Raw genomic sequence first — 19,157 nt, forward strand, 5'->3', positions numbered from 1 at the left:
TTTTTCCTCTCCCCTATTTTCTTTCTCCTTTTTCCATTCTTTTCCCTCATTCCCAGAATAACTGGGTTTCCAGGGATGCTCGAGATGAAGGGCTGGGATCTGGTGGTGACCCCAGGAGTGCTGCCTCAGTGGTGCCCTGCCCATGGATTTCCTTTCTCTCCTAAAAACTGTTGGAGGTTGGGAGGAACGCCAAACCCTTCAGGTGATGGCAGCAGTTCCRTTTGTTTACTAATTTATTTATTTATCAAAGTTGATTATTTATTTATCAATCATGTTAATTAGGATAAGCTGGTTTGGCCTCAGTGGGAGCAGCTCTGGAGCAGGATCAGGGTGGAATGTATCAAATCAGAGATGGAAAGCTGTTGGAGTTCCATGCCAAGGACATGTTTAGGGTTTTGTTGAGTTGGAATTAATGAGAAGATCGGGAGTAAGCACTGACCCTACAAATGGAAAATGCACATTTTGGGATTCTCTCACATCCTCTAATTGCAGACATTACAGTAGGTGCTATTTGTAAGACTGGCACCAAAGTTTGCCAAATTGTTTCTGAGTAAATGGTGATGGCCARAGAGCYCTGGGATCCCAGCACAGGGAGCACCTGGAGCTGCTGGAGCAGGTCTGGAAGAGGCCACCAGRGTGATCCCAGGAATGGARCAGCTCTRCTGGGAGGGAAKGCTGGGAGAGCTGGGAATGTTCAGCTGGAGARGAGAAGCTCTGGGGTGARCTCAGGGTGGCCTCGCAGGGCCTGAAGGAGCTGACAGGAAASACTGAGAGGTACTGGGACAAGGGATGGAGGRACAGGACACAGGGAATGGGATCAAACTGCCAGAGGGCAGGGATGGATGGGATAYTGGGMAGGAATTGTTCCCTGKGAGGGTGGGGAGGCCCTGGCACAGGGTGCCCAGAGCAGCTGTGGCTGCCCCTGGATCCCTGGCAGTGCCCAAGGCCAGGCTGGACATTGGGGCTGGGAGCARCCTGGGACAGTGGGAGGTGTCCCTGCCATGGCAGGGGTGGGRTGGGATTTTAAGTCCTTCACACCCAAACCAGTYTGAGATTCTGGGATGATTCAGTGCTGTTGATGAGAGCAAAGTTTTGGGTTGTTTTTCCCCCATCTGGGTGATTTTACCCCAGGACAGGTCATTTCCAGCGCCTTTGCTGCCCCTGCTYCCCCTCAGAGCTGCAGGCAGGGAGCAGCAGCTTCTGTCAATGTCACCCTGTGCGGTGCTCTGTGGGAAGGGACTCRGGGATTTTTCAAAACTGCCAGGCAAGAATGTCTGAAATGCATCACAAGGCATCAATCTGGGGTTAAATGGTTCTCTTAATTCCCAGTGAATTCCTCAGTGAGAGCCTGCCAGCCACAATTCGGTGTCACCTGTGAAAATGTCAGAGTGTCACCTCTGGGAGCAGCGGCACCTGCAGGAGGAGGCTCTGCGGCTCAACAGCAGCTCTCAAGTGCTCAGATGTGTTCAGGGGAGGATTGGGAACCTTTCCACGGCAGCAGCTGTCCCCTGGAGGTTATGGACACGTTTATCCCCYAGCTCCAGGAGGGTTTGTGGTTGTCTTCAACCCCTCCTTCACATTTCCACCTCCTGCACCTGCAGCTGGCACCAGCTGCTGCAGCTTCCCCTTGGCTCTCCGGGGTCTGCCTTGGGCCGTTCAATCAGCTCCTTTTTTCTGGTTAACATTCCTGATGAGACGCTGCTGTGCAGTGAAAGTGCTCCTGGCTGTTGGCACGGGGTGCTGTGGAGGAAAGGAGGGCACAGAGGGCAGAGCTGCCCCTCCCTGCAGCTGTAGGCMGGAACCAGCAGTGTTTGAAGYRGTGCAAATTCRAATACTTAAATSCATAACYTTTTAATCAGACTTTACTGTCWTCTTGAGGAACTGAGAATGAGTTTGAAGGTGCTGTGAGTGTTAAATCCACCCTAACTCTGGTCACCACCTGAGGGGTTTCTAATGGTAAATGTTTGGTTCCTGTTTTCTTTCCCTTTTCCTGCCCTTTATTTTGAGTCAGGTTTCAAAAACCAGCAGTGGTTCCTGGCACAACACTGGCATTTTGCCTTTCCTTCCCACCGCTGGTTTCCCACAAGCAGGAATCCCTTGCAAGGACACATTTAAAGGCAATTTGGGTTTGTCTGAGGATCAGAAGGTTGGAGTTCTTGGAGCGTGTCCTTGGGGAATGAGCTCGTGACAGCTCCTGCTATTTATGTATTTATGTTTTATGTAATAATTGATATATTTTATGTAATTATGTATTATGTCCACAGCAGTGGTTGATAAACCACCAGGTTCAGCAGCCTTTGGGTGTGCAGGGCCCTGCAGATGATGGAGCTTCCCTGCTCATCCAATTTCTCTTGAGGACTCCAGGCCCTGACATCCCCTCCCTGCAGTCATTCCCAGCCCGTGGGTTCCATTAGTCTGGATTTGCTGGAAGGCTCAGCCCTGCTGCAGCAGTGCCAGGGTGAACTGCAGATCCTTCCCCCACCCTGGAATCTGACACTGCTCAGCTTTGGGGCAAAACACCAGGAACCTCAGCCCYGTGGGCACAGAACTCCTGGAGTGTAGGACAGGTTCTTCCTGAGCCAGATGGGAATGGGGAAGCATTTGGGATCCCCTGTGCCAAAGGGACAAACCTCCCCAGGAGCTGGGAGCAGCTCCCTTGGCTTTRGGATCCCTTCCARCCYAAACCAGTCTGGGATTCTGTGGTTTTTTAACAAATCAGTGCATTTGGTGTTCAAAAACCCCACAAACAACAAACCAAAACAAACTCAAAAAGCAACACAGCGCCCTTCCCACTCAAAACAAGAACATAAAAACCCCAAGCAGCCATCCCAGCGGAGCTCAGGGTGGGGGTGCCCCAGAGGGGCTCACAGTGAGGGTGCCCCATCCTGGCAGAAGCCACTCAAGGCTCTGCTGGTGCTCAGACTTTGAGTTGGGAGCTGATCTCCAGCCCTGTCCTGAGTGCACAGAAGTTGAGTCAGGAGCTGATCACCCCCAAATCACTCCAGAATCACCCTGTGGTGACTGTGCAAAATCACCCCAAAATCAACCCCCAGAATCACCCCAAAACCACCCTCTGGTGAATGTGACTGCAAAATCACCTCAATATACCCCCCAAATCACCCCAAAATAAGCTCAAAATCACCCCCAAAATCACCCAAAAATCACCCCCAAATAACCTGTGATTAATGTGCAAAATCACCTCAAAATCAACCCCAAGAATCACCCCAAAATCACGTGATGAATGTGACTGTGCAAAATCAACTTAAAATCACCCAAATTTCACCCCAAAATCAACTCAAAATCACCCAAAAATCACCTCCCAAATCACCCCAAGATCCCCCCAAATCCCCCTGTGGTGGAGTAGGGGCTGTGGGGCCACTCCCCCAGCACAGCCTGACCTGCCCATGGCCTCAGCCTTTCCCTCTACTCCGTTCCTGCTGTTCCTGGGATCTGCCCTCCCTGCCAAGGGAATGATTCCCAGCTCAGCTCGGTGACATCCCACAGTCCCCAGACACAGCTCGGGCCTGCAGCATCTTTGTTCTGGGCAGGGATTTGCTCGGGGAGATTTCTCTCCTGATCTCTGCAGTATGGCTGGAGTGTTCAGAGATGGAAGCAAGTGTTTCAGCCATGAACTGAGATTAAACAGAGATTTAAAAGGGTGTTTCAGCCATGAATAGAGATTGAAAAGGATGTTTTTCCATTAACTGAGATTCAAAAGGATGTTTCAGAATAAACAGAGCAGGTTCTGGAGTGATGCTCACCTGAGCCCATCTTCCCTTTTAAAAGTCAATTTATTGTYGTTTCTTTCATCTGATGTCACTTGGAGCGAGTGTTTTGGTGCCAGACAGGACAGAAATCTCTGCCCAAGTCCTGCTTTGGTACCGAATTCATCCTCAGGGGGATAACCCTGATCCCTCAGCCCCAGGGCTGTGAGCAGGGCGTGGTGGTTGTTGTGTCTGAGACAAGGAGAACTTTGTTTACCTGGGAAATTTGCTCTTTGTGATTTTTGTGTTCAGTGGAGAGGAAGAACACAAAATCAGCTGCTTGGCTGCCCTTGAGAAGAAGTAGATTGGTGTTCAAAACAGCCAAGTAAATAACACGTTCCTGTTAAGTGCCTGCTAGTTATCCGYATTACATCCCAGGGTAATTACCATTTAATTAGCACTGTGGCAGCAGGGGAAGGAGGTGGAGTCACAGCGCAGTTATTGCTGAAGGGGTGAGTTCCTGATGAGGAATTCCTGCAATGCTGGAAGGGCTCTCAGGAGGGTGAGCAGCACCCCAGGGAAGCAGAGACCCCAAACCTGCAGGGTCCTCATTGCTTCGGGCACCAGGAGTGAGGTGCTGCCCATTGAAAGGCAGTGGGAGGGGATTTAGGATTGGGTTTGGGATTGGATGGACACTGGCAGTGATGGACATCCAAACCCTGGTCACCACCTGAGGGGTTTCTCAGGAGAAATGTTTGGCCCCTTTCTTCTTTTCCTTTTCTTGCATTTTATTTTGAGTCAGGTTAAAAGCACCAAATATTAAAGAAATCAGAGCTGTTCCTCTAACATCTGATCATTAGGAATTCGKGTTGGGGTGCACGGGTTGAAATGAGATGGTCTTTAAGGTCCCAACCCAAACTGCTTTGGGATTCTATGAAATCAAAGGCCAAGGATCTTTCACCTTCCCAGAGGTGAAATCCCAGCATCTCTGTGCTGTCACTGGGGGGATTTGGAGTGGTGCAAATCCTTAAATCCAGATTTTAAATCAAACTTCTTTATTTCTTTGAGGAGCTCAGGTTGGGTTTGAAGGTGCTGTGAGTGTAAAACCCATTTGACCCAAACTCTGGTCACGGTCTGAGAGGTTTCTAAAGAGAAACATTTTCCTTTTTCTTTCCCTTTTCCTGCCCTTTATTTTGTTATTATCAGGTTATAATGTTCAAGAAATCAGTGTTGTTCCTCTGACCTTCTCTTTGGGAGTTTGGKGTATGGGGGTTGAAACAAGGTTTTTAAGGTCTCTTCCAACCCTAAACATTGTGGAATTTTATGGAATCAAAAACAAAGAATTCTTTCACCTTCCCAGAGGTGAAATCCTGGCATCCCCGTGCTGTCACTTGGGGCTTGAAGTGGTGCAAATTCAAATACTTAAATCCATAACTTTATAATAAGACTTTACTGTCTTCTTGAGGAACTGCGGATGGGTTTGAAGGTGCTGTGAGTGTTAAATCCACCCTAAGTCTGGTCWCCACCTGAGGGGTTTCTAAGGATCAATGTTTGGCCCCTTTTTTCTTTCCCTTTTCCTGCCCTTTATTTTGTTATTATCAGGTTATAATGTTCAAGCAATCAGTGTTGTTCCTCTGACACCTCATCTTTGGGGGTTTAGTGTAGGGAGGTTAAAATTATTCCCTGAGGAGTTCAATGCTTTGCCTGGAGCCCCAGAGCAGGCAGAGAACAGTGACAAAGTCAAATGTGTGCTCAGCAAGGTCACAGGCGTGGGTAGATGGAAGAGGTGCTTTAAAAAATGCAGTTTCCACAGGCTGCTTGCCATTCAGAGTGTAAATTGCATTAATCTCCAGTAAATGCAGCAAAGCCATTCACTCCAGCATCTCTTTTGTGTGCTATCTCTCCTTTTTAATTTGTTTCACAGGTTCTGTGGCACTTAGCAGGGAAATAAACCCATTGGAAACAGACAATTAACCAGGGCCACTGGGGCAGGGCCAAAGAATTATCCAAGGAACAGCTCTGCAGATGCCACACGGGATGAGATTTAAGGAACGGACGCTGCTGGAGATTGTGCCAGATTGAAAGCAAATCAGTGGGGGAATCACCCCAACACAAATATGTTGGGAGAGATTCTAAATCAGAACTGCAAATGAATAGGAAAAATTAAAATAAAGGCMATAATAGAGAAACAACAGCTTGAACTGCCAGAGTCAGAACACAGCCTGACACCCTGTTGGGCAGGGTGGTGGCTGCAGCCCCGTTGCAGTGATGGATGTGCTCTCATCCAAGCGCTGATCCTGAGGACAGGTCGAGTCCGTCTCTGCAGCTCCAGGGGTGGTTSTGGAGCTCCTCTCCTCTGGGAATGCAGTGGCAGCAGTGTCCCAGTGTTGCAGAGCCTCAGTTTCTGTGCCAGTAGGGATGTGCAGTTCCTCCTGTCTGGCCGGGGCATCTCCCAATGGGATGATGGAATTGCAGGAGTCATTGCCAGAGCCCTGGATGGCCCATGAGCAGAGATGGCCCCCGGAGGGTGTGATCAGGGCTGGGTGATGCTGAGGATAAAGAGCACTGGCCCAGCTGGTTTAACAGCTCCTGGAGATGGGAACAGAGCACAGACTGGATGGGTGCACCTTCCATGGGACCTCAGACATTTCTCTGTGCAGTAACTTCTCCCCCCTTGGTGCCATCCCATTGCAGGGTATGAGCTCCCTGCCAGCTCCAGCGGGATAGTGGGAAGGCATCCTTCCCTGTGAGGGTGCTGAGACYCTGGCATGGATTTTTCCATGGATTCCCTGTTCCTGGAAGTGTCCAAGGCCAGGCTGGGCATTGGGGCTTGGAGCCCTCTGTGGAAGGTGTCCCTGCCCATGGAATGGGATGGGCTTTAAAGTGTTTCCAACCCAACCCATTCCCTGACTCTAAGATGTGTTAATTCAATGTGTTAAATTAGGAGTGGCAAGGTTGGGAGAGGGACAGAACTTCCTTCTGGCCAGKTAAAAGACTGTCCCAAATGTCCCAAAGGTGGGGCAGTGCCTTGTCATGTGGCAGGTGAGCAGCTCCAGTATCCAAGTTCAGTGAAGCCAGCAGCACTTCAATGGGAATTGGGCACCCTGGAAATTGCCCCAGTCTCTTCTCAGCCTCTTGCAGTCAGTGGGAAGACCACTAATTATTTTTGTAGTATCTTTTTTCTACATATTTTATGAGCTGCTCTTTAGTATGGAATTTGAAGCCAAATCCAATTGTGGGGAGAAATTAATTTCCTTGAATTGAAGAAGCAATCTCCTTGAGACTTTTTAATCATTAGATGATAACTGTGAGCTAAAGAAAGGAAGAACATTAAAGTAACTTAATAGAGCAGGATAAACGTTTCTGCCTGCATCTACTTCATCTTTATTTAGAGATCCASGAGGAGGATATTTCATAAAAGCTGCTCCTCTTGACCTCTGCTCACTTGTTCTACAGAGGAACCAAGCAAAAGAATGGYGAGGAAGTGTCACAATGGAGTTCTGGGTACAAACCTGATAATTCTGCTCAACATCTCCGCTCTTCCTCCCTGCCAAATTCTGCTTTTCCTTTCTCATTAAAGGTAGAATAGCTGTGAGGACAAATAAAAATGCATTGAGCTGAGCTGGGTGATTTTTAAAAACAAGCTGCGTTAATGCTTTTAATTAAGGGCCGGGGGAACGAGAGGCTCTATCAGCTCTTTGTCTGCAGGCCATTATTGCATTGGGGATGAGCAATCTGTTATTGTCTGAGTCCACCTTTTGAGGGATTTACCACCAAATCTAGTGGTGCTTTTATTGAAATTGGTGAGCGCTGCTTGATTCCTCATTTATTGAATGTTGTTAGAGAGGAGAAGGGAGCGCATACTGGGGATGGCTGGAGGGAGCAGGAGCGGTGCCTCGGGAGCCCCCCGGGCTCCTGGGATGGAGCAGGACCTGCAGCAGAGTGGGGAAGAGGAAACCTTGAAGGTGGAGGTGCTAAATCCCAGTCTGGCTGTTTCCAGGAGAGTTTTGGGAAGGACTGGGGCTTGTGTTTAATGAAGTGGTGTTGTGAAGTGTTGGGGAGAAATCCTTCCCTGGGAGGGTGCCCAGAGCAGCTGTGGCTGCCCCTGGATCCCTGGCAGTGYCCAAGGCCAGGCTGGACAYTGGGGCTGGGAGCAGCCTGGGACAGTGGGAGGTGTTCCTGCCCCTGGGATGGGATGGTTTTTAAGGTCCCTTCCCACCCAAGCCATTYTGGGATTTATAAACAACAATGAAAGGAACTCTCTCAGGGTACAGCTCCTGTTTGTGGCTCTGAGCCAGTTCCAGTTCAGAAAACCTCTTTTCCCTGGCTGTGAATTCCCAGAGATCCACAGCACTGGGGCCACAATGCAGTTTCTTTCATCTTCATCTTTCACCTGGATTCCTTTTCTGGCTTTTTCCACTTCTCTGAGTGCCTTTAACAGGTTTTGACTGGAGAAGTCAGAGGTTTCCACACCTATTCCCAGTGGAGGAGAGGAACTGGGTTGTTCATACTCTGGATAAAACCAGAGCAATTTACTCTTCTCTGAAATTCCAGGGGGTAATCCAGGATAATGGAACAATTCGATTTGGCATCTATGAGGTGGTTATCATTTCAGAAGGAATTGTTTCTGTTAATGGCAGTTAACTTGCTGCAAATAAAGCAAGAGAATTGAAATCTTAAGTACCAGAGTGGCAGCAAAGCGTGAAACATTATCCTGCTCCATGGAAGGAGGGCTGAGCCAGCTGTCAGGGAGGAAATCTGTTGGAAAAACCTTCTGATGGATTCCACTTGGAACTAATTTAACRTGGCAGCAGCATCCAGCTCTTCTGTCTCCTATTAGGAGTATTAAAATCTCTATAAATAATAATATTAGAGTGGGCAGAGCCTTTCATCCAAAGCACTTGTGGTTTTCACCAGGTTTGACTGCTGTGGATGGAGCTGAGCTGTGAAATCCTTGGCGTTTCTGAGCCCTGGGGATGCCAGGAGCTCCTCTGGCAGAGCACCTCTGGTGTGAGGTGTGGATGGAGAGCTGGAGCACSGTCCCTGCTCCCTGTGAGGCAGCTCTGGGTGAATCCAGGGGTGTTCTCCTCCTCTCAGGCCAAACCCGCTGATTCCAGCCTTGGGTGTTCTCCCCAGCATGGACAGGGCTGGAATGGAGCTGGGATTGGGGCTGGTCCCAGGATTGGCAGGACCCTGTGGCCCCATTCCTGCCTCCAGAGCAGCGTTTGGAGAGCAGGCATTCCTTGGTGGTGTGGGATTCCCATGGGCTGGCAGAGATGGGGCCATCCCATCCCATCCCATCCCATGAATCCCATCTCATTCCCCTGCCCAGAGTTCAGCATGGGCCGGGCACTCCTGGAACTCCCAAAAACTCCACAAAAGCCCCTGGCAGTCCCTCACTGGGACATTCACCGACATCTCCCTGCTGGACCGAGTGGGTCCCTGATTTTTCTCYCCTGCATGGGTTCAGAGAGGAGCAGTCCAGTGGGGGAAGGCTTTTTGTGTTTCTGTTCTAGCACAAGGAATACCCCAGAGGTGAACTCTGCACGCACCAGGACAGCTGCACTGGCAGCATCCCTGAGCAGAACTGCTTGGGTTCGTTCAGTGCTGGGCTCTGGGGCAAAGTGGGGTCTGATGGAGAGAGTCAGCAGCATCCAGAAATCCCCTGAAATGACATCTCAGGGTGTGAGAATCAGCAGCCTCATCTCAGGGTGTCACATCAGTTCAAATCACAACTGCAGCCTCATCTCAGCTGTCCCAGCTGCAGAGCTGGGCTGGGTATTGTGACTTCTGAGGGTCATTATAAACACAGCGATCTGTAATGCCCTAAAACCGCACAGTTAGGACAGGTTAACCCCTGGCACTCTGCTTTCCCTCCCTCTATGCTGTTCCCCTGATGCCCCAGTTTTCTGTGTCGTTTCCCTCCCAGCCCCTGTCCCTGGCTGCCCCAGCAGTGGGAGCTGAGCGCTCTGGACTGGAGGGCACGGGGTGCAGGGGGATGTGACAACTCCATCTGTAACCCAGAGTCCTGTCTGTACTGGGGGAACTGGGAGTGACCCCACAGAGGGTTCTGCAAACAGTTCTTAAAGGGTTTGCTGTACACATTCACAGTGAGCTTGTTGCTGGTGCTGATGGCTCCTTTGGGATTACAGCTGGAAACCCTCTTTCATAGAGACCCTAAAAGCAGAATCTGTCCTAAAGGCTGCTCTGTTCCAGCCATACTGGAAAGGAGAGAAAGGAAAAGTCATTGTTGTATTTCCTTCACTTGTGGGCAGTGGAATCCCAAAGAAATCGCATCCCTGCCCACAGACACCCCAAGGTATTTCCAGCAAAGCCAAGTCCTCCATAATTTAACCCCAGGAAAACCCTTCTCCAGTATGCAAACACTGAAATGATTGTGTGGATTGTGGGCAATTTCAATGCAAAATAATGCCTTCAAAAGTGCATTACCAGGAAATCTTTGGGATCGCCGGTGGCRGGCAGCCCCTGAGGGCGGCAGCTGTACAAAATTAGCCCATTTAGGGTCGGGGAGTGACCCTAATTTTGTTCCCATGGTTCTCTCTTGCTGCAGGACCCCGGCCATGATCGGCTGCTCCTTCGTGGTGAACAGGAAGTTCTTCGGGGAGATTGGGCTGCTGGACCCTGGCATGGACGTGTACGGCGGCGAGAACATCGAGCTGGGCATCAAGGTTTGTGATGAGAAAAATCTCACCTGCAGGATTTCAGGAATCCAAAATCTCACCCTACAGCCTTTCAGGAACCCAAAGCCTTTATTGAGCTGGCCTGAATGGTGATTGGAATACTATTGGTAATAATAATAATATTGAGGGAATTGGGAGGGGATGGCATTCACAGTGCTTTCATTTCAGTTTAAGGGAGAAAAATGACTTGGGTTTGGTAAGTTTAGTCTTTTTCCTTGGGTTCCAATCTGCCTGACATGGTGCAAAAAGGTGCAGAAATGAAATGGCATTTCCAGCTCGAGCCTGGCTGGGTTGTGACAGTGCTGCTGGAAATTAAACACCAGGAAAACCAGGATTGGGTGAATGGTCTTGGGGGTGTCTGGAGAAGACACAAAACCTGCAAATATTTCAAAGGCATTCAGCTTCTGCAAATGAACTCCATTCACAGACACCAGACCTGCTCTGAGCAGTGAAGAAGAGCAGCTTTGCTTTCTCAGAGCCTGGGCGGCAGCATCCCCTGATTGCCGTGTACAATATTAGATCTGGCGTAGTGATTGCAGTGTTCACACACACTGAGGCGATTCCCCAGTGATGAATTCCGTGTTCAGAGCACCAGGAGTGTGTGGAGATTCTCCCAGGCGCGGTTTGAGTGCTGCACTCGTGCCTTAACGAGCTGATAAGGGGAGGCTGGAGACTTCTCACCGGAAAATTGCATCGATTGTGCTGTTGTAAAAATGAAAAATCGTTGTTCAGCTCCGAGATTTACCAGAAGGAATTTGCTTTGCTGACAAGGCAGGGGAAACCTCAGAAATGCGTTGTTATTGGGGATCTCACTATTGTTAGATCTCACGTTGTTAAGTGATCTCACTTAAACAAGGAGGGCAATAAAAGGCTCTCGGTGTGCCCCAGAGCTCCTCTGCTGGTGCARAAATTGCTGCTCCTCCTGCAGAGATCCCTCTCCAAACCCTGCTCCTCCAGGGTTGTTCAGATTTGGGATTTTTGTTCTYATCATGGAGCTGCTCTTCTCTCAATAATTCAGCCACTACTCATGGTTTTGGGGATTTCATTGAATGYTCTTAACTGGAAGAATAAGGTGGATGGCTCAGGAAAAGTGGTGAGCATTTGTCCTCTCCTTTTTAAAGTCTCCCTGTGTGCCCCAGAGCTCTTCTCCTGGTGCAGAAATTGCTGCTCCTCCGGAAGAGCTCCCTCTCCAAACCCTGCTCCTCCTGGGTTGTTTGGATTTGCGGTTTTTGGTCTCATGGTGGAGCCACTCTTCCCTCAATTCAGCCCTTTTCCATGGGTTTGGGGGATTTCATTGAATCTTCTTAACTGGAAAACTAAAGRTGGATGGCTCAGGGAAAGTGGTGAGTGTTTATCCTCTCCTGGATTTTTTGGAAAGGCCAATAAACATCCTTTTATGGAAAACAATAATCCCTCTCTTCCCCTAGTGACCTTCCCAAGCTCGATTTTCTCAGCCGTGCGTTTTCACACCCATGCTGTGTGCTCTGCTCGAGGTTTTACAATTATTGGTGGCTTTGGGAGGCAAAACACTTCGAAATCTGCCTGGTAAGACCACACAGAAAGGAGAATTTTAAAGGTTTTTGAGCTCCAAAAATCAGTGTCCGTGCAAGTGTCTTGTTTAGTGACCAAGAACTCATTGCAAAGAAGGACTCTGTGTTAATAAAATCCTTTTGAGGATCAGTGAATAGGAAATTATGAGGGCTTTTTGTGGTGTTTTGCTATTTTGCCTGGTAAGTCTGGAGGCAGAAAAGGGATATAGTGGTTCCTTGGTTGTTTCAGTGATTCCTGGATGAAAATAAATGCACGAAGTGTTTCTTTGTCRTGGTGGAGCAAATTCCATCATGGTTCTGAGAACCCTGGGATATTTTTGGGATATTTTATGGGTGTGATTGTCCCACTCTGCTCTGGTGCAACCTCACCTCCAGTCCTGGGAGCAGTTTTGGCACCACAATATCAGAGAGATCAGAAAGATCTAAAGCCAAAACTGCTCAAAGAACAAAAACAAAACAATAAATGCACGGAGGGTACAAGGACATGGAAAATTGCAGCATTTCAGGCAAAAGCACAAAGTAACCCTTTTATGGGAAATTAAATCAAGGGATCAGAATAACAACATGAAATAAGCAATTGAGAAGGTTGGGCTGGACTAACCTGGAAGTGCCAAAGCCCTGTAAAAGATTCCTGTTTTATTCAAGTGCCTCTGGGTGGGGCAGTGCCCACCCCTGGAGGGGTTTGACCATGGGGATGTGGTACCTGGGGACAYGGGCAGTGRTGGCCTTGKCAGGGCTGGGGATAGTTGGACTCRCTGATCTCACAGGGACTTTCCAACCTAAACAGTTTGTGATTCTGTAAGAGGTGTAAAAAGGACCTGTCCTGTGCCTTTTGGGGTGAAACATCTGGGCCCTATGTTTTTGTCAGCTGCTGAATTCAGGGAGCAAAATGAGAAAGGTCCTGCAGGAGCCACTTAAAAAAACCAAAAAAAAACACCTTTAAAAGAGCCCTTTTTGTCCCATCCCCAGGATGGCTCTTGGCTCTCTGCTCCCCTGCCTGTGCACCCTGGGGTTCCACAGTTCCACTGCTCAAGGCTCCCCCTGCCCGTCCTGGGGGTGCTCTGGGTGGGTGCCGTGGGTGCTGTGTCTCCTTCTCCTGGCCCTGCTCCTGTTCTGACTTCCCCAAGGAACAGCTCCTGCTCTCTCTGCACATTCTGTGGGCCAACCCTTTTCTGTCGAGGGAGTTCCTGCTCTCATTTCATGACCCTGGTGCCCARTGTTCATGGCTGCTGTGGATCCCCCCTGCTCCCAGCAGGAATTCTGGCACAGAGACTTTGCTCCCTGTCTGTGCTCCTGCTGGAAAGTTTTCCTTGCTTCTCAGGCTGTTTGTGGCCCTGGTTTCCAGTGAGTGTGGGGCTGAGTGGGGAGGTGCCTGTGCTCTGCAGGGAGGCTCAAAAGCTTTTCTTGCTTAGTCACAGACATTCCCTACAGATGTCCCAAAATTCTGTGTGTCTGCTGAAGTAAAGATGCCAAAGCCTGGGACATGGCTGCTACCATTGTCACTGAAAACTGTGGGAAAAACAAAAACTCTGCAACAGCAGAAAGTCAAGGCATTACTTTATTTTCTGGCCAGGATGTTGTTCTGGCCAGGATGTGCCACAGAAGTAATTTCATCCACACACAGCCCAGGTGTGCAGAGAAAATCATTCCATGACACATGGATTTTACAAGATTTTCCCCCAGATTTATCCAGTCAAACCCAGAGAACTTTATTGGTTCAATGTTCATTGGTCCAACGTTTTGCAATTCTCAGGATTTGGGTTCCTGTTGGATCTGGATTTCTTCCCCTCTGATGCTGATCAGGTCCTGCTCCTCATCTCTCTTTTCCCAAACCAGGAGTGTCCAACCAGGTCAGGGGGGAGGTTTGGAGCTGATGTTCTGTTGATGGTCACTGATGGTCACTGATGGTCACTGATGGTCAATGATGGCCATTGATGGCCATTAATGGTCACTGATGGTCATTGATGGTCACTGATGGTCACTGATGTCCCTTCTCTCTGTCCCTCTCCTGCTCTGTTGAGCTGTGAAGCTCCTCAGGCCTCACCTGATGGAACAATGCCCTGCAAAGAATCAGTGCCTTCCCCCAGGGCAAAGGCAAACAAGATCTTTGACCAAAGTTATATAACAATTTTTAAACTGGTGTATTTTCTAACACCACGATTTCAAAGTCTGGGATGGGCTGCAAGGTTGTTTTCTGAGCGTTTTGTGCTTGTGTCATGCATTGCTAATTAAAGTTATTGGAGTTGTCTTTCTGAGATTAATTTAATCAATAGGGATATTATTACTGCTTTGATGGTATCATTTGTACAAATTGTCACTTGAAGAAAGCAATTAACTGGGAATGCTTATTAGCTGATCCATCCCACTCCTTATTTGTGCAGGAGGAATCGATTATTGGATTCATTAAGTCGGGCCCAATTCAGGGATTCCTTGGAGGTTTAACGAGTGACTGAAGCTGCTTTTTGCTGCTGCTGGTGAATTGTCCAAGGGCTGGGTTGGAGCTTTGAAAGGATTGCCAGAACAAAAGTGTCTTCTTTAATATCCCAGATGTTTTCCCCATCTCCTTTAATATCCCAGCCTTTTTTCCCCCTAAATTTCCCCTCTGGATCSAGCAGGGCAGATCTCTGGTGCTGCCAAGCCAGGGAATTTATGTGCATGGAGCAGATGGAGTGGCATCCCCATGTCATGGGAATAATGGAATGGTTGGRTTGGAAGATCCTTAAATCCCAYCCAGTGCCACCCCTGCCATGGCAGGGACACCTCCCACTGTCCCAGGCTGCTCCCARCCCCAATGTCCAGCCTGGCCTTGGGCACTGCCAGGGATCCAGGGGCAGCCACAGCTKCTCTGGGCACCCTGTGCCAGGGCCTCCCCACCCTCACAGGGAACAATTCCTGCCCAATATCCCATCCATCCCTGTCCTCTGGCAGTGGGGAGCCATTCCCTGTGTCCTGTCCCTCCATCCCTTGTCCCCAGTCCCTCTCCAGCTCTCCTGGAGCCCCTTTAGGCTCTGGCAGGGGCTCTSAGCTCTCCCTGGAGCCTTCTYCTCTCCAGGTGAGCACCCCCAGCTCTCTCAGCCTGGCTCCAGCTCTGGGACCCRGAGCTGGACTCTTCCAGCAGGGAATGAAGCTCTGTGCTCACCTGTCAGGGAAAGAAATGTTGGAGTTCATAAAATCTGAGTATCTGTTGGAATAAAGATGCCAAAGTCTGAGCAAGACATGGGAAAAGCAGCAGGGGATGCACTAAAACCTGAAGAATTTGATTTGTCAGACAGGGAGTCCCAGCTGGGCCAGCCTGGTGTGAAGGATGGGGGTGGATCAGCTCTCCCTCATCCCTCTCCAGGCACAGGGAGCGTGGAGCAGCCATTCCAGACGTGCTGATGCCCTGCCAGGACCTTGGAGACACCTGCAGTTCAGCAAACATTAAAAAGAAAAARATTAAAGGAGGTTGAAACAATCAAACAAAACCCACCCAGCCCAAACTTGCCAATGAGATAGACTGAAGGCCAAATTTTAAAAACTATTTTATCTGTCAGCCACAAAATCCACTTAGAAATTGGGGCTTAAGGATGTCTCCAAATCAAAMTTGAGTTGATTTGGAGGAAAATAAGAGGCAGGGGAGGGCTGACCTTGGAAAAATTCTTGGGAATAGTGACACACCAGGAATATACAACCTCCCTATGTTTGTTTGTACCTGCGCCCCTGGTAGAGGAGATTTTGCTCTTCAAACTGATTGTGGCGTGGCTGGGAGAAATATTTTCACCTCTGAACAATATCCAATCAGTGGCTGATTTATTTGAGAGCAGGAATCAGCCCAAGAGCAAGCTGAGCACCGGGGTTTGGGGTTTGGGCTGTCAGCTCGGGGGGWACTCGAGGCTGCCTCAGCTGCAGCTCTGCCCTGGTTTCCTGCACTGCTGAAATGCTCTCCAGCCCCAGCTCCTCCTGCAGGTGGGGCTGGGTTTGGGCTGTCCGTGAGCAGGAGGTGCTGGGGGTTGGGGCTGGGGTTAGGGTTGGGGTTGGGGTTGTGGTTGGGGTTAGGTTTGGGGTTAGGGTTAGGGTTGAGGTTGTAGTTGGGGTTAGGGTTGGGGTTAGGGTTAGGGTGAGGTGCTGGGGTTGTGGCTGTCCCTCCTGGGCAGGGGGTGGCCGAGGCTCACAACTCTGTTCCCTCCTGGTGGCCGCAGGTTTGTCCTCCCTGTGCCCTGCTGGCAGCTGGGGCAGGGAGGGGAGGGAAAAGGGGCTGGGGTTTCACCCCAGATGCTTCTCCTTTTGCCCCTGACCAGCTGGTTTTGCTGCTGGGAAGGCACTGATGGTCTTTGCAGGGAAATGCAATGGCTCTGCCCGTGCAGTGACCGTGTGAGAGTCACTGTGGGGGGAGAATTCCATTTCAGGCCTCGTGGGCASCTGAAACTCTGGCAGGGAGAAGCTTTGTCCTGATCTTCATGGGGTTGTTGCCCCTGGCAGGCAGGGCTTGGGATCTGCCAGGGGCTGGGTTAATGCAGAGTCTACACTGAGGCCTRGGAGGTGAAATCYTGATGTGGAGAGCAKGCACAGCATCCCTGCAGCTGTCAGTAGCAGGATCAGGGAGCTGGGAGAGGGATCAGGGTGTCAGGAGTGGGATCAGGGTGTCAGGAGTAGGATCAGGGTGTCAGGAGTGGGATCAGGGGGCTGGGAGTGGGATCAGGGAGCTGGGAATGGGATCAGGGTGTTCAGGAGTGGGATCAGGGTGTGACCCCTGGGAGCTCTGTGGGGCTCTGAGCAGCATTCCCAGCCGGAGCTCCCTGGGAAGGGAATTCCCTGGCAGCAGTGACCTTCCTGCCTTCCTTCAGCTGATTTGTTGTTCCCAGCTGGACTGTTGGCTCAGAGATGATCTCCTGGCACCTCTGCCCTAAGCCTGAGGGGTGTTTGATCCCTCTCCTTGACCCCAGGGTTTCCTCAGGAGTCCCCTGGCAAGGGAAGGTGCTGCTGCTTGACCTCCTCCTGGTGGATCTCACCTCCCAGCCCCATGCTCGCTCCAGTTCTATGAGGATTCAAGTGGTTGACTCAAACTTCCTCAGCTTTGCATAAAAACCTGGCCACTGAGGCACTGGATGCCRTGGAACTGAGGGATCCCTGAGGGATTTTCTGCTCTAGGACTGAGGCAGCATTTCCTGCTTCTCCCTGGGCTGGCTGGGAGCTGCTGGAGCAGGAAGCAGATCAGGAAATGAAATGAAATCACAGCCCTGAGTGCCCAGGCTGGGATCCAGCACAGCATTTCCCTTCCCAGCTCCTGGGAACTCTGGTGGCACCATTTCACCAGCTTCAATCCAGAAGTGCAGCTCTGGATTGAGGCCTCACCCACAAGGGTTAACATTTCCAGAATTGAATGTTTCCCTGGAAGAAGGTTAAAAATCCTCATCCATGCCCCTCCAAACAAAAAATGCTTCAATTTTCTGAGCTAATTAATGCATCAGGCTCTATAATACAGGAACATCCTTCTTGGCTTTTGTTATGTGCCACCACCTGCCAGGGAATGGGGATGGTTTATTGACACAGGAAATTTGGGGTAGGGAAGGGAAGGGAACCTGTTCAGGAGGGAATTGGGATGTTTTATTGACACAGGAAATTCAGGGGAGGGAAGGGAACCTGTTCAGCGCTGAGATTTACACCCAAAGCCTCAGGACCAAACCCCTCATTTCACATTCACCTGCAGACACAAAATAGGTGTTAATTAACCAAAGTGCTGCTCGTGGCCATATGCAAATTAAATGCCATCAATCAGGCCAAGATCACCTCTCATTTTTGGGAGTTTTTGCTTTATTAAGAAGCTCAGCTTTGTGCTGACTGCGGTTCCTTCCTGTCACACGTGTGTGCCTTGAGCTCAGCCTGCCAAGAGTCCCCAAACCCCCCCAGCACTGCAGGACCCCCTGAAACGATGGGGTGGCACAGGGGGTGACACAGGGATGTCACAGGGGGTGGCACAGGGGGTGACACAGGAGAGGACACAGGAGGTGTCCTGGCCATGGCCCAGGGGTCCCTGCTGTGATGGCCAGCACAGATGTCATTGTTCCACACTTGCAAAAGCAGAGCTGGGAAGMAAATGCCCTTTCCTGCTGTTGGCAGCAGCCCCTGCCCCGAGCTGCCCTGACACCCCCTGTGCCACCCAGGCTCCTTCAGCCCTGGCCCAGTCCCCAGGCAAAGGGCAGAGGGGGGCGGTGGCACCTGGAAACCCACAGATTGTGCCACGTCTCCCACTCCAATGTCCCTTCTCAGCTCGTGCTCCCCATGGGACCCAGGGGCTGCCACCATCTCCTGTCTCAGCTCATGGCAGCCCCGAGGCCCTGACAGCTTCCTGGGGGTGGTGCCTTCTCAGCCAGTTTTAATGATGGCACAGACACGAGCAAGGGGATAAAGGGATTGACCTCAGTGTTTAATGGGATCCGGGTGCACTCAGAACTCGGCGGACAGTGCACCCCACATATAACACTTATACAAGTTTTATAGATTTCACTAATTAATATCTCTATGTAGGATTCCCCAATGAGAAGCTTAACAATTGCAGTAATGCCCCCCTATTCTAATGAATCCCCCCAGATGAGGCCAGAGCCCAGTTCACACAATGGGACCCAGAGAGAACGCTCGACCAAGGCGGGAGCTTCGAATTTGAGACAGCACAGAGCTCACTGACCCTTTACTGGGGGTGTTTGGTTTCTCTGCCCAGCAGGACCCAAAACTGAGCTGGAATATCATACTACAGGAATTATAAATGTGTAGGGAAAGGGTAGAGGGATACATAAAGGGTACAGAAATGTCAAAAAGGGTCTACAAAATACATAAAAGGATACATAAAAAGGAAAGGCAAAAATCATCAGGCATCAGGGATCCTACTGCCTGTCCAGGGAGGAGCTGCTGTCCAGCACTGAGGCTCTGGCCATCCCCCTGGCCGTGGTGCTGCTGCCCATCCCAATCCCAATCCCAATCCCAATCCCAATCCCAATCCCAATCCCAATCCCAATCCCAATCCCAATCCCAATCCCAATCCCCATCCCATCCCATCCCATCCCATCCCATCCCATCCCATCCCATCCCATCCTTCCCCACTGCTCTCCTTTGCTCTCCCAGCTGCCCTCTCTCACCCATCCACTGTACCTGGGCTGGAACTCCTGGCCCAGGCTTTGTCTCCTCTGCTGCCTGCAGCTGCATCTCCACCTGCTTCCAAGGCCATGGAA

The 19,157-nt window shown here is 50.3% G+C and overlaps 1 protein-coding gene across 1 annotated transcript in view; it reads left to right on the top strand.

Moving 5' to 3' along the window:
• Positions 1-19,157, top strand: part of GALNT17 (polypeptide N-acetylgalactosaminyltransferase 17) — a 176,275-nt gene that overhangs the window by 118,443 nt on the left and 38,675 nt on the right. The window contains exon 6 of the mRNA XM_057377611.1: positions 10,276-10,393. Within this exon, the coding sequence (XP_057233594.1) occupies positions 10,276-10,393 (118 nt within the window). The remainder of the gene's footprint in view (positions 1-10,275; positions 10,394-19,157) is intronic.

This window comes from Malurus melanocephalus, unplaced genomic scaffold, assembly GCF_030028575.1.
Source record: "Malurus melanocephalus ecotype Western Australia unplaced genomic scaffold, MMel_1.1 scaffold_319, whole genome shotgun sequence".
NCBI classification, from domain to species: domain Eukaryota; kingdom Metazoa; phylum Chordata; class Aves; order Passeriformes; family Maluridae; genus Malurus; species Malurus melanocephalus.